The 21,140-nt window shown below is 37.8% G+C and overlaps 1 protein-coding gene across 1 annotated transcript in view; it reads right to left on the reverse strand.

The window, feature by feature from the left end:
- Nucleotides 1-21,140, reverse strand: part of LOC124357923 (tryptophan 2,3-dioxygenase) — a 58,234-nt gene that overhangs the window by 5,660 nt on the left and 31,434 nt on the right. The window contains exons 4-8 of the mRNA XM_046810040.1: nucleotides 15,595-15,660; nucleotides 14,635-14,772; nucleotides 3,949-4,170; nucleotides 3,261-3,510; nucleotides 1,583-1,676 (exon numbers count right to left, since the gene is read on the reverse strand). Coding sequence (XP_046665996.1) covers nucleotides 1,583-1,676; nucleotides 3,261-3,510; nucleotides 3,949-4,170; nucleotides 14,635-14,772; nucleotides 15,595-15,660 — 770 coding nt within the window. The remainder of the gene's footprint in view (nucleotides 1-1,582; nucleotides 1,677-3,260; nucleotides 3,511-3,948; nucleotides 4,171-14,634; nucleotides 14,773-15,594; nucleotides 15,661-21,140) is intronic.

Genomic DNA, 21,140 nt, shown 5'->3' on the forward strand with positions numbered 1-21,140 from the left:
AGATTTCACCTATTGAAATTCATCGTCAGTTAAACGAGGTTTCATCAGGAAAACTGCATATCTGTTCAACACGTTCGGAAATGGTGTAGAGAATTCAGTGAAGGCTGCATGGAAGAAATTTATGACGAAAACCAAAATGGACGGCCTTCAGTTTCAGATGGAGTTGTTGAAAAAGTTGAGACAATATTGCTTGAAGATCGGAGAATCACCATTCACGAACTTGCTTTGCTTATTCCTGAGATTTCGAACTGAGACGCGCTATCCAGAACCGCCTGGAGAGGAAGATTGTCCAATAGTGTGAGGCTTCTTCATGACAACGCTCGACCTCATGTCTCACGTCAAACTCAAGAACTGCTGACAAATTTTGGCTGGACTATTGTGCCCCATCCCCCCTATAGCGCAGACCTAGCTCCAAGTGATTATCACTTATTCCCAAAATTAAAGGAACACTTGGTTGGCCAACGCTTCAGTACCGATGATGAAGACAAGTAAAGAGGTTACTCGATTCCTCAAAGGATTGGCGGCAGAATTCTACAACATGGGGATAGAAAAATTGGAGCATCGTCTACAAAAGTGTTTGGACAGAAACGGTCATTATGTGGAAAAATAGCTTAACTTTTAAGTTTTAAATTGATGTATAACACTAAGTAGAAATATAGAGCTGTCTATTTTAAAAAATCATGGGAACCTTATTTTTCTAATACCCCTCGTAAAAAAAGTGTAATGAAAGATAGAATACTTGCAGGAGAGAATATATAGTGCACAATTGATTACTGTTGGAGGAGTGGAGAAAACAAAAGAGGGTGCTCTGCTTCAATCCCACGGTATAAATATAACTGTAAAGGACACATTTACAAACATACTCTTAAGTAACAGGAAACTAACTACTCATGTATGATGTGATGAAGGATATTACTAAATAAATGTAGATAACCTATGAAATTTGTTATTCTTAAACACTTACAACAAAATTTCTCATTCATTTATTTATTAAATTACTCAAATAATTACCAAGCTATGCTTTGCACTTAGAGGCATGCACTGAAGTTATTTACAGAAACATGGTAACAAACTGTGTTGGCCACTGCATCCTCGGTCGTGTTTTAGAAGATATTTTTAAGAGTACTCTACTAAACAGTCGGTTAGGTAAATGACGGTTTTCATTGTTTTGATGAAATATCAAAGCAAGCAAACCGCTATGAAAATTATACACCACACGATATTGGCTTATGTAGTGTCAATATTTAAAGTGTCGTGAAAAATTAATCATTCTTATTACAATAATAGTTTTGTAAAGCATTTGAAATGGCCATAAATATCCGTGAAAGAAACAACGTATCTGTAGTTTTACAGCAACGTTTATATCAATAACAGATTGTTTAAACACTTTTAATGTCCATAGTGACGTGAGTCAATATACTGTATACAGCAAGTATTTAGATGTATTGTGTTGCTCCTTACAACACATAATCACTGAGGCAAGAAGAAAATGTTTGCACAGCAATAATGAAACATTTTGGTCTTGGTGATATTAACATTAACCTCACAATGTGGAGGTAGGAGAGCTTCTCCTTCTCTGTACCTGAGGGTTGAACGAAGGTAGTGATAACCTGAAGAACCTCCAGTGCCAACGTGTTGGGACCCGATCATTCGTTGGACCATCAGAACGTGGTTGTCTGCAACATGTCACATTCATCTGCTAATGCTGCTGGCATCAAACCTAAATAAAATTTACTTTATGCTTGTTGTTAAACATCTATCTACAAGAATCAGTTTACGGGATCAGTTCTTGAACACAGTATTTCCATAAAGTAATTAATAATAATTGGAGTTGTTGATCATTGCTTAACTTTGGTTTCCAAATAAGCTGTTAAAAGTAGTTTTAATCCAAATTCTTCATAATTTTCATTTATGGAGAATTAATACCTTTCATTATCAAGGAATGTTTTTTACTGGTCATTTAAATCCTAAGCTGTCAAAGCACATTTTAGTATCTGTCCACATTGAAGCAGAAACACTGATGTAGATTCCATAGATATTGGTGGAGTTTTTAAGGACCCAACAGGTTCTTCTTAAAATCTTGTTGTCTGTCCGTCCATCTGTGCAAAAACTATTTGTAGAAAGGCACTAGACTTGAAGTTTAGCATCAAAACATAAGGGCAACAAATTAATAAGTAAAATTTGAATATGTTTTACATGAGTCTTATGGATAACCATAACTGCAATGAGAAAAATGCAGAATAAACAAACTTAGTATATTGTAAAGTTATGTGATAAATTTATTTTGTAGGATTTGTTGGTTTCATATAGAGATGAAACATTTAAACTTAAACTGCGATTGTGTTATATGATGTCAGGTGCAAGGCAAGCTTGCAGGGTTCATGTTGGGGGGGGGGAGTGTAAAATATTTGTCAATTGGAGTAATTTACGAGTTCACATCAAAGTTGGCCATGAATCCCAATTACATTTTCCACATGTTTCAGGGAAGTTTCCGCCAACAACAAAGCAAACTACGATGTTGAGCCCTTCTTATCTCTACCATTTTAGTACACTATTATTATATAGAAGAACAGACATGGTTACTATATTGGCTCTGTGAACATACATGGGTCAAGTTATTTGACTCAAGTTTACTTATTACAATTGCTTTCTCTTGATTGCTGTGTTTTCATTATATTCAAGTGAAAAAAGAGACTGCAGTTTAAATTCAAGTGAAGCGCTTAAATTTAAGGCACGTTTAGTTATAAAATGGTTATTTTATCTGATATTTCAGTTGCTGGTTTACTTGAGTACAGACAACTTAAGTATAGAGTTTGTATTAGTCAAGTAGCTGTCTACATGAATCAAACTTAAATTTTTACCCATCACTTGAAACTAGGGATCAACAAGCAATTTTGGTCGTCGCATAGGGGGGGAACTTGTATAGTTCATTCAAGTCGTTTCAATGAAGTGAACTTGATCACTTTCCTTTCAGGTATTGTAGGTTGGATGTGTGTAACAATCACATAGTTAGGTAAGTTTTTGTTCTATTTTCTACAAAAGACCAATATATTTGTCCTGGGTAAGATACAAGTGCACCCACTATAACGTAGGGGTTAGGTAGGTAACTTGCGAGACAGTTAACGTTCGGGTAAGTTTTTATTTTTTAACTGAAAACACACAAAAAGTATATAACTTAAGTGTGGTCAGTGTAATACACAAGATCCTAATTATGCCATGTATCCTAATACAGAATAGATGGTTAAGCTTAAGTGACCCACATCTCCACTTGGTGATGAGTGAGTCTATGTCCATGAGGAGGGACAGCAATTGGTGAGGTTGGCTGAAGCGTGCCTCGTCACGGTAGAACGTGATCATGATTGCTCCTTGCAGAGCCTTGTGGGAGAACCGACGTTCCCCTCGTTGCACCAACGCCGCGTGTGCGCCTGGGTCCAACACGGAGTGGAACAGTTCTGCACGCTTCTCAATGTCCGATAACAGGAACATTTGCTCTGCTTCACACTTGCTCTCCTGCAACAGATTAACCTTCACAGTTGTATTTATTGTATAAACAATACATCACACCATTTCAGTTTGTAAACGTTTATTTGTATTTGTTCATTTATGTGGATTCAAAAGTCATCAGAATTGCCCATAGACAAGCAGGGGTTCCCTGAAGGTGAAAATATGTTTGCAGTTGTCAGCACTACTAGAGAGAAGTCTGGGTCACCGCTGCTTCTGTCAGTAACTGCTGTTGAAAGCTGCTGATAGCTGAAACCTTCAACCATGTCAGTGTACCTGGACATTTTTATTCTCACTTCCTTTTGTGTAGCCGTTTAGGGGATAGTATTTTCAGAAGCATGAAAAGATATACATGTCCAAATATTTGCGAAGAATGCTATATTCCTTGATCCTGGAAATGTCTGGTTTATGTGTACTAACAATTATTGTTGAAGTAGAAATGCTTACCATTGCTGTAAGTCTCTGACCCTCCAGCCACTCGTCGACAGCCCGCTTGTACTTGCTCCAGAAGTCGAACCCATTAGCCTCCAGTCCTGGAGTGCGCTCCAGCCACTGCTGTATCAGCTGCTCCAACGACATTTCACTCTCTGAGCGTTCGATGGCCTTCATCGCTTCTACATCTCGGCCAAACACCCGAGCATAACTCTGGTTAAATCTAACACGGTTTTCCTGTTGAAAAAATGTATAGTTTGTAAAAATAATATTTCTTCTTAATCTTAAAAGGCTAGGAATTTATGTGACATGGCGAGTGAATTGGTTGAGTACTAACTGCTTTCTTATAAAAATAAAGTTTTATAGAATGGTGAGTGTTCAGTAATGTGAAATAAAAGTCACCCTATACCTTTAGAGGAATTTGTTTATAACCATTACTGCGGCTCTATACTGAGTGAGACCAACTAATGTCACTCTGAGTGTACTTCGTAAGGCGTCTGCCACAGATAATGTTTTTAACTATTGTCTCAAAACTGTCTATAATAGCTATAATACATATAGTTAATTATATAACAACAGCGAAATATATTTTTTGCATTGAAAACTTATATTTTGGTAAATCAGTGTTAGCTACGTTATTTAGACCTTTATTATATATTTAACAATTTTTTATCCCACCACATAAGCGACTGTAGAGTAAGCAAATCCTCATTCTCTCCAATGGCTAACATTTGTGGAATACATTGTGTGATCCATATTTTAAATGTTTGACAAGCGAAATGCACCGATATTCTCGATGTTTACAGGCAAATCATTTATAAAAATGTTAAATGTTTATTTTGAAAATCAAACAGTATTGAATGAAAATGAGAAGTGACGTCTGAAGTCGAAGTCCTCCAACTTATCTCGAAGGAGATTGAATAATCTTAAACCTGCGTAGGAAGGCTTCTTCGCAAACAGTGCTGTGCGATGGAAAGGAAGGTTGAAGTCATTCGCATGCCTGGTTCGTTGCTGGTTTATAGCCGAATTTATTGGTAAGCTGTTAGTAGAGACTACCATTATAGCTACCAAGATTTAAGCTGACACCACAGGAGAGAAATTTAATAACTTTACAAAAAAAAAATGATAAAAGACTACAACCCTAATAAAAATAAAAAAAATAATAAAACTTAAAGAAATAGGAAGATAACACTCACGGAAGGTCTTCCTACAGCTTTCACGAAATTCCATTGCTCTAATCACCCTCTTCTGGATAAGTAGGACTCTCCAAATTGAAGCAGGACGATCTACACCACAGAGCGATCCCATAGGTCATGTGGCTATCAAAAAAGACAGTAAGTGGCCCTGACTGCCTCTTTAGTACCCACATCGACAATCCTTTTAATGGCATAGAAGCAGTGCTAAGTCCCAGGTTTTTGGTGTTGTCTTTGATCAGAAGGGTCTGGGATATCAGTGATTAAATTTTTCTTTGGTCCGAACAGTAACTGCTTTGTTTTTCCCTCGTTAAGACCAAGTTATTCCTGTAGCAGTAATCGGAGGCCACACTCATAGCAATGAAGAAATTGATTTCAACTGAATCCACATTCCCTGGTGATAAGATGAATGTATTGTTGGCATACATATAGCAATTGGCGAGCCATAGGGGCTGACATAAGGTTGTAGTTTATAGGTAAACAATATAAACATAACAGGTCCCAAAACCGATCCCTGAGGCACACCTCTGCTTTAGAAAGAGGGTAGGATCTTGCCCTGCATAATTTCCCCTCAGTGACGTGAGAAATCTCCGCAATTTGTGATCTGTCTTCCAGATAGAGAACCAGCAAAGAGTTTTTCCATCTATTCTCAGGGAGCTCAGCTTGGGTAGAATCACTTCATGGCCCAGGATAATCAAAAGCCTTGCTCATGTCACAAAAATCCCGGAGACGGAGCAGCCATTTTCTATGCTATCGATGATATCTTCAAGAAGTTCCACCTATCCTGTCAGTGTTGACCTACTCTTCATGAAACCATGTTGACATTTGGTGTTGAAGTGTTAAAATAGTCTTGTTATGACGATTTTCTCGATGATCTTTGAAAAACTCGGGAACAACGATACTGGCCTATAATTGGCTATGTCATTCTGAAGCTCTAAAGCGACATTAAAAAATCTGACTGGTTAGACACTGTTGGCATAATATGAATACCATCAAAACCCTTTTGTGAGCTAAGTGATAGAGCAAAGTAAAGAAGAGTTTAAGTCCTGTCGGAGAAATATTCTCACGATGATCTTGCATACGGTGCTCACCTTAGTTTATATTCTACCGGAAACAGAAATGCCTCTTCAATTGTACCGCGATATTCCGATGGATAGCACCATCTGGCGCAAGGCACACCATTGTCAAGTCTGACTGCACATTACTATCAGTGACGAGACCTATTGGTCAAGGAATCTGTAGATTCTCGAATACGCCAGTGAAGTGCGAACAGGAATAACGGTGCCGATATCTGTGACGGAATGTAGCACGACCGCAGAGGCTATTAGGTGTCCAGGTGGAGGCAGAGCCCGTAGAACTACACATGCGCGTCTCGTATGTCTGCGTAATGAACCTGTCTTATGTCATTGTCTCCAGATACGTATCTGATGTGAAAACTGGTTTATATTTAAACATCAACATGTGCGACATATAGCGCGCGATATCTTTACCTCTTCCGCTTACGCGTGCAACCCAGACAACGTAATTTTAAATGATTTTCTGTTTCGGCTGATTGCTAATTTGCAAAATTTTACCCTTTACAATTGTATATAACACGGATAAAAATATTTTGTTAAAAAAAACCAATTTTAAGTAATCTCTGCAACGTTTCAATCGAACATTTTCAGGAATTTTATTGGTCTTGAGATCATGGCAATACATATTTATTAAAGGTGAAATGTCGACAGATATAAAACCTGTATTCCCAAACTCGGCTAATCTTGAACATTTGACAAAATGCCTGAGCTGTAAGTCCCAGAACCCAAACGAAAGTTTGAGCAACTTCATTTGATCATCATGTATTGATTAGTTAAGGCAAAGTTAGATTAGGGAAAGGTGGTTAGGTTCGGTGCACAGAATGTATGTCGATAAACGGATAGTGATTCTATCTGATCGTCAGGCCACTCTTACGGCCATTAATTCGAAAGAATTTACTTTAAGACGGGTATGAGAATTCGTCAATACTTCTTTATCCGTTCTAGCAAGTCGTGATACAGCACATCTCAGCTGGGTTCCTGGAATGCTGGTTTTAGGGGCAATGAACTCGCTGACGAATTAGCGAGAAATTGCTCAAAGAAGCACTTACGGTATAAGGTATTCAACTGTCTACCAGCTATTGAGAAGTAGTTCAGAGATAAGTACTGTCATCTGTGGCAGAGTTTATCTGGTGAATAATTTGGCAAGAAGCTCATTAGAGTCACTAACATGCAGTTCGCGTACTGGCTGATGAATCTAAACAAAGACCTTCTGATACAGGCAATTTCCATTATTACTGGACACGGTCAATTCAGAAAATACTCGCACACCTTAGGATTCACTACTGAAGATTTAATTATCTAATCAGTCGGAGGAGACTGCTCCACGTTGTTATTGGGCAGAGCTCTTGATCACGTTAGTATTGGGCAGAGCTCTTGATCACGTTAGCACTGGGCAGAACTCTTGATCACGTTGTTATTGGGCAGAGCTCTTGATCACATTAGTATTGGGCAGAGATCTTAATCACGTTAGTATTGGACAGAGCTCTTGATCACGTTAGCACTGGGCAGAACTCTTGATCACGTTGTTATTGGGCAGAGCTCTTGAACATATTAGTATTGGGCAGAGCTCTTGGACAGAGCCCTTGATCACGTTAGCACTGGGCAGAACTCTTGATCACGTTAGCACTGGGCAGAACTCTTGATCACGTTAGCACTGGGACAGAACTCTTGATCACGTTAGCACTGGGCAGAACTCTTGATCACGTTAGCACTGGGCAGAGCTCTTGATCACATTAGTATTGGGCAGAGCTCTTGAATCACGTTAGTATTGGGACAGAGCTCTTGATCACGTTAGCATTGGGCAGAACTCTTGATCACGTTAGCACTGGGCAGAACTCTTGATCACGTTGTTATTGGGCAGAGCTCTTGATCACATTAGTATTGGGCAGAGCTCTTGATCACGTTAGTATTGGGCAGAGCTCTTGATCACGTTAGTATTGGACAGAGCTCTTGATCACGTTAGCACTGGGCAGAACTCTTGATCACGTTGTTATTGGGCAGAGCTCTTGATCACGTTAGCACTGGGCAGAACTCTTGATCACGTTGTTATTGGGCAGAGCTCTTGATCACGTTAGTACTGGGCAGAGCTCTTGATCACGTTAGCACTGGGCAGAACTCTTGATCACGTTAGCACTGGGCAGAACTCTTGATCACGTTAGCACTGGGCAGAACTCTTGATCACGTTAGCACTGGACAGAACTCTTGATCACGTTAGCACTGGGCAGAACTCTTGATCACGTTAGCACTGGGCAGAGCTCTTGATCACATTAGTATTGGGCAGAGCTCTTGATCACGTTAGTATTGGACAGAGCTCTTGATCACGTTAGCACTGGGCAGAACTCTTGATCACGTTGTTATTGGGCAGAGCTCTTGATCACGTTAGCACTGGGCAGAACTCTTCATTATGTTGTTATTGGGCAGAGCTCTTGATCACGTTAGTATTGGGCAGAGCTCTTGATCACGTTAGCACTGGGCAGAACTCTTGATCACGTTAGCACTGGGCAGAACTTTTGATCACGTTGTTATTGCAGAGCTCTTGATCACATTAGTATTGGGCAGAGCTCTTGATCACGTTAGTATTGGGCAGAGCTCTTGATCACGTTAGCACTGGGCAGAACTCTTGATCACGTTGTTATTGGGCAGAGCTCTTGATCACGTTAGTATTGGGCAGAGCTCTTGATCACGTTAGTATTGGACATAGCTCTTGATCACGTTAGTATTGGACATAGCTCTTGATCACGTTAGTATTGGACAGAGCTCTTGATCACGTTAGCACTGGGCAGAACTCTTGATCACGTTAGCACTGGGCAGAACTCTTGATCACGTTGGCACTGGGCAGAACTCTTGATCACGTTAGCACTGGGCAGAACTCTTGATCACGTTAGCACTGGGCAGAACTCTTGATCACGTTAGCACTGGGCAGAACTCTTGATCACGTTGTTATTGGGCAGAGCTCTTGATCACGTTAGCACTGGGCAGAACTCTTGATCACGTTAGCACTGGGCAGAGCTCTTGATCACGTTAGTATTGGACAGAGCTCTTGATCACGTTAGCACTGGGCAGAACTCTTGATCACGTTAGCACTGGGCAGAACTCTTCATTATGTTATTGGGCAGAGCTCTTGATCACGTTAGCACTTGGGCAGAGCTCTTGATCACGTTAGCACTGGGCAGAACTCTTGATCACGTTAGCACTGGGCAGAACTCTTGATCACGTTGTTATTGGGCAGAGCTCTTGATCACATTAGTATTGGGCAGAGCTCTTGATCACGTTAGTATTGGACAGAGCTCTTGATCACGTTAGTATTGGACAGAGCTCTTGATCACGTTAGCACTGGGCAAAACTCTTGATCACGTTGTTATTGGGCAGAGCTCTTGATCACTTTAGCACTGGGCAGAACTCTTGATCACGTTAGCACTGGGCAGAACTCTTGATCACGTTGTTATTGGACAGAGCTCTTGATCACGTTAGTATTGGGCAGAGCTCTTGATCACGTTAGTATTGGACAGAGCTTTTGATCACGTTAGCACTGGGCAGAACTCTTGATCACGTTAGCACTGGGCAGAACTCTTCATTATGTTGTTATTGGGCAGAGCTCTTGATCACGTTAGTATTGGGCAGAGCTCTTGATCACGTTAGCACTGGGCAGAACTCTTGATCACGTTAGCACTGGGCAGAACTCTTGATCACGTTGTTATTGGGCAGAGCTCTTGATCACATTAGTATTGGGCAGAGCTCTTGATCACGTTAGTATTGGACAGAGCTCTTGATCACGTTAGTATTGGACAGAGCTCTTGATCACGTTAGCACTGGGCAGAACTCTTGATCACGTTGTTATTGGGCAGAGCTCTTGATCACATTAGTATTGGACAGAGCTCTTGATTACTTAAAATTGGTTTTTTTTACAAAATATTTTTATCCGTGTTATATACAATTGTAAAGGGTAAAATTTTGCAAATTAGCAATCAGCCGAAACAGAAAATCATTTAAAATTACGTTGTCTGGGTTGCACGCGTAAGCGGAAGAGGTAAAGATATCGCGCGCTATATGTCGCACATGTTGATGTTTAAATATAAACCAGTTTTCACATCAGATACGTATCTGGAGACAATGACATAAGACAGGTTCATTACGCAGACATACGAGACGCGCATGTGTAGTTCTACGGGCTCTGCCTCCACCTGGACACCTAATAGCCTCTGCGGTCGTGCTACATTCCGTCACAGATATCGGCACCGTTATTCCTGTTCGCACTTCACTGGCGTATTCGAGAATCTACAGATTCCTTGACCAATAGGTCTCGTCACTGATAGTAATGTGCAGTCAGACTTGTTAATGGTGTGCCTTGCGCCAGATGGTGCTATCCATCGGAATATCGCGCTACAAAGTCGGCCATGACACCTTCCCCGTCCACCATAGTGAGTTGTGGAGCGATCCATCAACTACCACGTGAGCTGGGTTTAATTTCTCTTTTTAACTCTCATAATTCAAGTTTCAGTTTGAGGCAGATATATTTTGCAAGACTGCAGCAGTATTAACGATTGGTGAGTACTTGTTGTGAACACTGATTTACTTGTTGGTGAAGTGTTAGGCTTAGGTAGCCATTTGTTTTTGCTCAATAACTTGTGTACCTTAACACCAAATAGCATCTTGTACCTTACACCACTGGATCAAGGGACAATAGGCTACAGTGAATGTTTCTATGTCTTGTTCTAGATTTGATTCCTAAATACCACGAAGTAAAACCGCTCCGAAGATTCCTCTGTGAATGAGGAGGCGTTACAGAATACTATCGAGGCAGAAAAAAATTAGGAACCTGATAAAATAATGACTTTGAGGGAGGACGAGATTTTTTAAAGTTAACAGATTGACAATTACTAGGTACTTAGAAAACTACACGGACAGTGGGGCCATTAACTTTGAATACTACGTAAACTCGGTGTAAAGCAAGTGTTCGCTACTTCTAAGGGCAAATCCTTGATAGCTGTATTTAAAATGTCGTGTTATTGATCTTCCTGAGAGTTTATTTCAAGGGTCGAATGATTTTCGGGAACCCTCCAGGATGTAATGGGGCTGCTACAACAACAGGGTAGTCTGGTAAGAATCAACTAAAATTCTTATTAATCATTGACAATCATAAATCACACCTTTCTCCAGACGTCTTGGATAAAGCATCAGACGCAGGTGTAGTCATAGTGACGTTCCCTCATCATAGCAGCCACAGGCTTCAACCCTTGGACCTTCCAGTGTATTATCCGCTTTAAACATACTGAAACCAAGCGGATCAAGCATGGATGATCAATGACGCCGGGAAAACATAGGAAATAACCACAGTTGCAGAAGCACTAGGAACTGCCTTTCCTAGGGCATTGTAATATTACGTCTGGATACCGCAAATCGAATGTATCCATGCAATGAAGAAGTATTCTCAGATGACGACTTCCTGGCTTCTTATGTGACAGATCGGGTTCCTCCAACAGCTTCAGGAGCAACTGAATCAGTAGCCTGTCATCAAGTGATAAGTCTGTACACTCTAACTGTTCTGTTGACTCCGCTGCTGCAGGGCCCTCAAACGAAGTAAACCATTCTGTTGTTACCCGAACTGCACATTCAATTGGAAACACTTCCAGTTCGTCTGTTCAGTTGCCGAACCATCAACTGCAACAACCCACTACATTCCTTTGGATGGATCATATCATATATTTGGTGAAGAAACTCCAAACATGAGCCTGAGTTGCCATCGACTCCTGCAGGTTCAACAGGTATAAGGTGTAATTACTCCAGGAGAGCTTCAGCCGTACCCAGAGGCAGAACAATAGAAAAAAAGAAAAAAAGATGCTGGAGGAAAAAAACGCGACAAAACCTTAATAACCATTAGGCACTCGAGTAAAAAATATTAAAAGAGGAAAAGAGAAATCTCAAAAAAGAGCAATGGATGAGATGGTTAAAACCAGAGTTAAAACAACTAATAATTTATCACTCACTCTTCTCCGGAAATCAGGCGCAAACGAACGACCAATGGCCAACGTAGGGTCGTCCAAAGAAAGGAGGTTAGGACAGAAGATAAAGAAGCAAAGGTTAGAGTCATCTTAAAGTGCCGAAGACGATGATTATTACGTGTGACAATGAAGACAGCGAAGATGAAGGGTGTGTTTACTGCGTTGGTTCTGTCCCTTCTGACAAAATCAGGGATAAATGGTGCCAGTGCATCTCTTGCGGTTGTTGGACCCACTATCTATGTGGTTGAAGGTACAGTAGTGGCTGTAAGAACTATGTTTGTGACTATTGTTTGTTAATGGCAAGGCCGTCATTTATTTACACAAAAACTTATAACATACTGTTTTTATCTCCCAAACCTAATGTTTCTCTTTGTAAATAAAGGTTAAACAACATCTATAATTTTGTATCCATCCATAGTAACATTTTCTTAAAGTACAAAAGGTCAGTCAAAAGATACACAAGCATGATGTACCGTTATCCACTTTACATACATTTTGAAACGAATTGAAAAGAATGTATATGATTATAAATAAATTGTGTTATAATTTTGTGTGAATATGAATAGTACAAAGTTTACCTGGGGTTGAAAAAGGATGACAGAAATCACGAAAATTGTTTAAAGCAAAAATTACAAAACTTGACCCAAAGTACAACAGTCTCCCCTAATCAGTAATAGTAGCCTACTTATGTAGAAACACAAACCAGATACATTAATAACTATTCCCTATTATATAAAAATATAAGTAGATATGTATTTGAGGTTCCTGGTTCACTTTTGGAGGCAAACCGTAATTCAACATAAAATCCTGTTCAATGTTAAATCTGAATCTGAATCAATGTTCCATAAATGAATCTGAGAAATCAAACAGTAAATAGCGAATGAAAAATAACCGAATCTATAGCTGTTTTACTGTTCTTTGTTGGCTTCTAATGTCTTAAGCTGTTTTAATGAGAACTCTTCAAAATCTTTTGAAACATTTTTATTTTACAAAGTTAATTGTAACACATTCTTTATCTTTAATAATCTTCTTTTCAATAACAATCAAGTGTAATTTTCATTATTATTCACTTTTTTAATCTTTTTTCATCTAAAAGGCTTGTAACTCTCTTGGGTAAATGTACTTTAAAATCTTGGAATTTGCTATGATTTTAAAGCCCGAATTTATCTTTAATTTTCTCGAAATTCATGATTTTATACTTCTTTTTGTCTTCTAAATCAATTAATTTCTTATATTCTTTGGATTTTAAATCGCCAACCTCATTCAACTCACGTAACAGTGACATTTAATACGAAAAAAATTAGTAATACAAGAATACTTCTACAAAACATTGAGTAAATTGTACACTTTCAAGGTGTAAAATCGACATTATACTTCAAAAATACACAAAAAACGCGTTTTGGAGCCAAAAACACGCTCATAATAGGAATTTACATGCAAAAACACATTAAATAGAAGATAAAACTCAAAATTCAAGAACGTAAACATTACAACACGAACGTAACATGAACATAAGTGTACAATTTACTTAATGTTTTGTAGAAGTATCCTTGTATTATTATTGTTTTCGTATTAAATGGCACTGTTACAAGATTTTAATGAGGTTGGCGATTTAAAATTCAAAGAATATAAAAAATTAATTGATTTAGAAGACAAAAAGAAGTATAAAATCATGAATTTCGAGAAAATTAAAGATAAATTCGGGCTTAAAATCATAGCAGAATTGAAAGATTTTAAAGTACATTTACCCAAGAGAGTTACAAGCCTTTTAGATGAAAAAAGATTAAAAAAGTGAATAAAAATGATAAATTACACTTGATTGTTATTGAAAAGAAGATTATTAAAGGTAAAGAATGTGTTACAATTGACTTTGTAGAATAAAGATTTTTCAAAAGATTTCGAAGATTTTTCATTAAAACAGTTTAAGAAATTAGAAGCCAACAAAGAACAGTAAAACAGTTATAGATTCGGTTATTTTTCATTCGCGATTTACTGTTTGATTTCTCAGATTCATTTATGGTAGATTTAACAGGATTTTATGCTGAATTTAAGGTTTGCCTCCAAAAGTGAACTAGGAACCTCAAATACGTATCTACTTATATTAGTCATTAACATGTTCACATAGATGTTCTATCGACCGACAAGGCAGTTTTCTCCATACTTTTTTGATCCAGTGACCGTTGCAGTTTTCATTTTCGATGGGGCTAAAACTCAACATTCACATAGCAAAAACCCCTCTCACCACAATCATAGCAGAATGGGGGCGTTATGTGTAGCTAAAACTAAGCGTGAAGTTTACAAGATTTTAGAGATGTCTTAGAGATACCATAATGTAGAGCAAAGAAAGATAGAAATATAGATAGATATATTTGAGATATCTCAAGTGGGCACGGGTGGCTGTTGTTATTTCGTACCCATCAATATGCACGTTACCTGTTTAATCCCTAGTTTGTTCTCAATAAGACGAAACTGAAAACTCTGGAAGCCCGAGGCTGGAGACAGATAGTTGCGGAACTCCATAAAGTCGAGAGGAGTCATCGTTTCTAGGATCATGACCTGGTCCACCAGCAACTGAAATATAGCATATAGTTTCTTTTTTTAATAATGAATTGTAATGAGTTTACTTTGATAAGACAACTAAATGTATACATTAACATTTAAGTAGTTTAAACAAACAACAACAGACATAAAATGTATTATTTTTAATTTTTACAATTCCAAACAGATACTTCGTGTTTTATATTGTAATTAAAACTTTACGTACAGCCCCTCAATGGAAAAATATTTTAAACACATTCTTATTGAGGACGTTTAACGCATTCAATTATATTTTTTGGATAAACACTCAATATAGCCAAAAGAGGTACCTATCAAAATCAATTTATTATTTATTTTCAATTTATTATTATTTATAAATTTATCATGCTTTTCGTTAAGAAATTTTAGCATAAATAGTAAGGGTTTTCTTAAATAAAGCGCCTAAAATCTTTTGTAAAAATAAATATTCTCAAGGATGACTAAAAATGTACTATACATTGTAATCCCATGAAAATTGCAGTAAAAGCTCACATTTGGGGTTTTTAATTTTTTTTATATCGATTTAAATACAAGTTTAACCTATGAATTGGTTAAATTAATAGCTACATATTTTTTTTAATGTGTAATATAGGACGAAATTCGAAATATAGTAAAAAACAAAACGTTTTAATAAATCTGAACATTATTATCTAAACATTTGAGGCTTATATGGAAATAGCTTGTGAAGCCGTTGTTCAACCTTTTACAGCATTATGGTCATGAACTGTTCAGAACTGTTTTGTGCACCGCTTATGGAATGAGACAGCTTGTGACCAATTAGAAATATCGGTTATTATTTCATCTGTATAAACTCACTTTTAAAATGAGGACTATCCTGTTCAGTCTTCTCAGGATCTCTAATGTCTGTGATTCGTCCAAGCCCTAGAACAAAAAAAAACAGCTTACATACATATACATTAAAAGCGGGAGAAACTTGGTGTAATGTCTCCATTCAGCAGATAACGAACATTTCATTCAGCATTGAGGACGTGTTTTTTGGCTCTACTTAGAAAAATAAATTGAGAATTGTTTGCTACAATTTTAGGTATGAACTAAGAATGTTGGTCACGTGACTGAAGAAGTAAAAAAAGGGGTGGATTACGAGACAGGGATGATTTTTTATTAATATTTGTTGCTCAAAAAACTTTCCTACAATAAATGGAGAAGTCGTGTGAATATCATTTATAATGCTATATGAAGCATTCCTGAGATAACAGATGGAATTGCTTGTATTTCCTCTTTGTAAATGATATTGTTGTCTGACTTTGTTTGCTCTTCACAACAGGAAAGTAAATTGGGGGTGGAAAATTGTAATTCTGTCTGTCTGTCCGTACGATATTTAGAAAATAAACTGACCTATAGAATTGAAGTTTTGTTATTTCCCATATTATGTAGTCCTCAACTGCGGATTGACTAATAACAATAACATCGTACCTTCGTCAAACTATCATACACTACTAGAGTTTTGACTTTTAATAAGTCACATTCTGCTGTCGGTGTCAATAAATTTGAATTATCCTGTGTGCTGCAGGCCTTGATGTTACATCATGTTTAATATTCGTGTGTGGTGGGCCTATCAAATGTTGCGTTTATTTGAGTCGACCAATTCCAAAACTCACTAACTCCACTTTCCTAAATTTTACAGGATGAGCAAAAAACTAGTGGTTAAAGTATAACACTCAAAGTAATTATTTTATTGTTATGAATAATAAATCCTACTACTAATTGGTTAAACAGTAAGAAATTAAATGTATTTCTTTTGTTGAACTAGAAAACAACAGTTAAATATTGGAGTTAGAGAGTTTTGGAAATGGAGAATGGTATTAGACAGTTTTTTTGTTGCAGTAACGGTTTTGATTTAGGTAGTTTTGTTGCAACATTGTGTTTTAGGGCAACAAGGTTGGGTAAATATTATAAAACTTGTAATAATGAAAAAATATGTATTTAAATTAAACAATTTTGTATGCAATTAAACTTAAATACATTTTGTTGTTTTAAATTCATTTTTTTTACAATGCAAAGTTGCCCTCTAAGATTAAAACTTCATCCTCCATTGGATCTTCATGTTCATTAGGATCATCTTGATTAAGTTCCTGGTTTTCCCCATCATTGGTAGTAAATAGATCAGCGTAGTACCTAAGAAACTCCAGTTGATCCCATTGTTCCCCATAATGTTTTCGTAGTAGTAGTGTTTTTACATCCTTAACTTTTGCAGGATTAACCTGAACAGAATTTGGTTTCATCTGGGGTTTATGTTTCTCAGACTACAGCCTTTCTTGGCTATTCCTCTGGACGCTCCTATATCGTTTTTATAGGCTACCTCACCCCTTACTAATCCATTTCCTTTTTTGCCTCGTGTTAATATGAATCGTTTACAAGTGGAAAACTTAAAGTGCCATTGACCTGGCTTCTTTTACTGTTGATCTGCATACTTCCATCCAGTTTTCAACATCAAAGTCCAAACCTAATCTATTGACCGTTCCACTTTCTCTAAAAAATGTCAAAGTATGTGTTTGGATGGGTGATGCTCTCAACTTTTCTGACTTTTCTCTCTATTACCCCAAAAAACTCTATCGGGTGGGATGTAAGAATGTCCTGGAACCGGATAGTGAATTACAATTGTCTTAATGTGCTGAGGTGCTTTAGTCAATAACCAGTTTAGTAAAGCTGTAATAAGAATGGTATTTTTATTTTGTCCTCCAGCACCATCTGCAAACAATCTAATTGTATGTACATTTTTCTGGATAGACTGTTTCTGATAATCGATGGCGAACACAAGAAGCTATTTCGCTTGAACCTTTCGCACCTTCCATTTCAGTCCAAGCATAAATGAAAGTGTTTTCAACTGTCTGCTTTGACAGAGAAGAACCGAGACACATTGTAAAATTAATATACATAAAACTGTCGTAAGAAATAAGCAGCTTGATCAGTCAACTTAGGAAAAATTAGATTTTTTGGCAGTCGAATGAAAACGTGATTGTCCCAGCCTCTTCAGATTGCAATAGCTCAAAAAACATCTTATACCTCTTTTTTTGTGAACTTGTAATTCTATTTTCAGTTTCCCCTTTTCTTCAAAATCTACCACAGATAGAAATCTTCTCTTTCAGCTTAAGACATTGAGAACACTGGTCTGTTGCTGGTGACCCAAACCCTACATTATAATTCTCTACAAATATTTTCCTAAAGTACTCATACTTGACTTTAAACTCATTTTCAGTAGTGTTGTTGTACGATTTCCACAGACTAGAGATACTTAAATGACTTGCTAGGTACTGCCGTCTGGATTTCCTCGGCAATAATGTGACTCTACAGGTTTGTAGAGCCTCAATAAAGGTTTTTACTTTGGATAGTTTTTCCTCAGACTTTTTAGAACGATGGTCTCCACCTCGAAGTTCTTTTGGCGATTCGCCAGTTTGAAACACAAGACGGCAATCTTTGTACTCTAAATTTTTGAAATATTTAAAATATCTAAAAAAGCCTTTTGGCAAACTTTTACCAATTCACTTCCTCCTTCATTGCGGTATGATGGTATGAAATATTCAATAGCCATACCTCTTTCAGAAGAATGAGGACCTGAAGCCGATGTCTTTTTGGAACTTTTCCTTTGGCGTACCTCAGTATAAATTGATCTTGGTCAATTTTATTGCAAGATTTGTAGAACCCCTGATGAAAACGTCTTATGTCCTGCATATTAAGACGGGAACAGTCATAACAGTGCTTGGATCCGTTAGCTCTTTCACGATGTCCACAAGTTGGAATATTTGGGAATCCTTGAGCGGAGTGTCTGAAACAAATCATATTCCGTAAGCTAATTAAATAACCAGTATTTAAAACAGAAATAAAATACAAGCCGATATCATAAAAACAATCAATGCTTGTGAAAATGTTAGTGTACAGTTTAAAGGGTTTTTAGGTTATGTCATCATTGGATAAACATACAAATTTAATTATGTTGTCCTGTAATAAATATAGTTTAGCTTACCTCTTCTTTTTGTCCTTGGTTTTCTTCCAGTTATCTACTCTTCTTTTTCTCTTTCTCGTGGAATTGTCAGGCATTGGTTCAACATTACCGCTTTGTAATAAGGTTACCTCTGGATCAGCCATATTGTACAAAACAGAAATAACTAATGAAGTAAACAAACAATTTCCCAAGATGCACTGCTGTACAGTGTAGCCAATATATAAAACACAAAATAATAACTATTTTGAAGGAACTGCCCACTTTCTGTTGAAGAATATGTTGCCATGACTATCATATGATTAGGAATTAGTCAGTTTTGTTGCAGTACTGCCTTGAAGTGTGCTAGTTGAAGCCTGGAGTTAGAGAGTTTTGAAAACAGTAATGGAGGAAGATGAATTAGCGAGTTTTATTTCAGTAAAGGGATTGGATTTAGAGAGTTTTTTGTTGCAGTTGCAGTTTTTTTACATTGATATTTCCATAAGAATTAGAGAGTTTTGGAACAAGATCTTTTGCTACCTTATAAAACTCCCCAAATACTGCCAAATACTATAAAAAAACCTCAATTTCAAAAATTTTGGAGTTTAGTGAGTTTTGGAATTGGTCGACTCATTTATTCGTTGTATTTTGTGCTGTTAGTAAATTTTAAACGATGACTCCATATGTATAATCCTCGCTTTTAATATTTATTGGCGTCAGAAGATGCTTATAAAAAGTGGAAACTATAGTAGTGTATGACTACCGTTTGAAGTGTTTGACGACGAAGGTACATTATTATTGTTATTAGTTTGAAATTTTGCTTGAGGCTTCATCTTTATAGATTAAGCCTCAAGCAAATATTGCCTGTTTATACAGGCAATATTGACTTTGATAATGATGCACGTCACTCCGTACGATCTGGTGGTGCGTTAGTAAACGTTTTTTACACTGGTCTTGTGGGTAACTTAGTGGCAGCGAGAAAATCGTAGAGTAAATAAACTGAGAACCACATTTTATCGTGTGACATTTTAACACATGTAGCCTAACTACCTCAATACATACAACATGATTTTTTGGTGACTTGGTGTGTAAACTTGTATTGTTTGATTACCACTTTGTAAACCAAATCACTGAACTAACTGTACGTACACTAATAAAAGTAAAACACTAAATACAAATAACTCTAAGCTAAAGCTTTCCACATGATACAAACATGAATGGAAAGATATCTTGATAACTATGTCATCTTTACGCATTAAATTTTGCATAAAACTTCATTTATACATAGACAAAAATGATGGTTCATTTTGCACACCCATTGAATTAAGCTGAGCGCCATTGAATCCTATCTTTTAGGAGAATGACTCAATTTCTCTTTTGTGTGCCGCGTGGATGGAAGAAAATTTCCTTCAATATGATTGCCTCACTGTCCATCAGACCGCAGGACATCATGTGAATAAAACGAGCTACATACTTGCAACTTTGTTTGCTACAGGTGTGGAACACGTGGTGTAGTACTCCTACTTTGTTTGCTACAGCTGGTGTGGAACACGTGGTGTGGTACTCCTACTTTGTTTGTTACAGCTGGTGTGGAACACGTGGTGTGATACTCCTACTTTGTTTGCTACAGGTGTGGAACACGTGGTGTGGTACTCCTACTTTGTTTGTTACAGCTGGTGTGGAACACGTGGTGTGATACTCCTACTTTGTTTGCTACATGGTGTGGAACACGTGGTGTGATACTCCTACTTTGTTTGTTACAGCTGGTGTGGAACACGTGGTGTGGTACTCCTACTTTGTTTGTTACAGCTGGTGTGGAACACGTGGTGTGGTACTCCTACTTTGTTTGCTACAGCTGGTGTGGAACACGTGGTGTGGTACTCCTACTTTGTTTGTTACAGCTGGTGTGGAACACGTGGTGTGATACTCCTACTTTGTTTGTTACAGCTGGTGTGGAACACGTGGTGTGGTACTCCTACTTTGTTTGTTACAGCTGGTGTGGAACACGTGGTGTGATACTCCTACTTTGTTTGCTACAGCTGGTGTGGAACACGTGGTGTGGTACTCCTACTTTGTTTGTTACAGCTGGTGTGGAACACGTGGTGTGGTACTCCTACTTTGTTTGCTACATCTGGTGTGGAACACGTGGTGTGATACTCCTACTTTGTTTGTTACAGCTGGTGTGGAACACGTGGTGTGGTACTCATACTTTGTTTGTTACAGCTGGTGTGGAACACGTGGTGTGGTACTCCTACTTTGTTTGCTACATCTGGTGTGGAACACGTGGTGTGGTACTCCTACTTTGTTTGCTACAGCTGGTTTGGAACACGTGGTGTGGTACTCCTACTTTGTTTGCTACAGCTGGTGTGGAACACGTGGTGTGGTACTCCTACTTTGTTTGCTACAGCTGGTGTGGAACACGTGG

Source organism: Homalodisca vitripennis, chromosome 3 (genome assembly GCF_021130785.1).
Source record: "Homalodisca vitripennis isolate AUS2020 chromosome 3, UT_GWSS_2.1, whole genome shotgun sequence".
NCBI lineage: Eukaryota > Metazoa > Arthropoda > Insecta > Hemiptera > Cicadellidae > Homalodisca > Homalodisca vitripennis.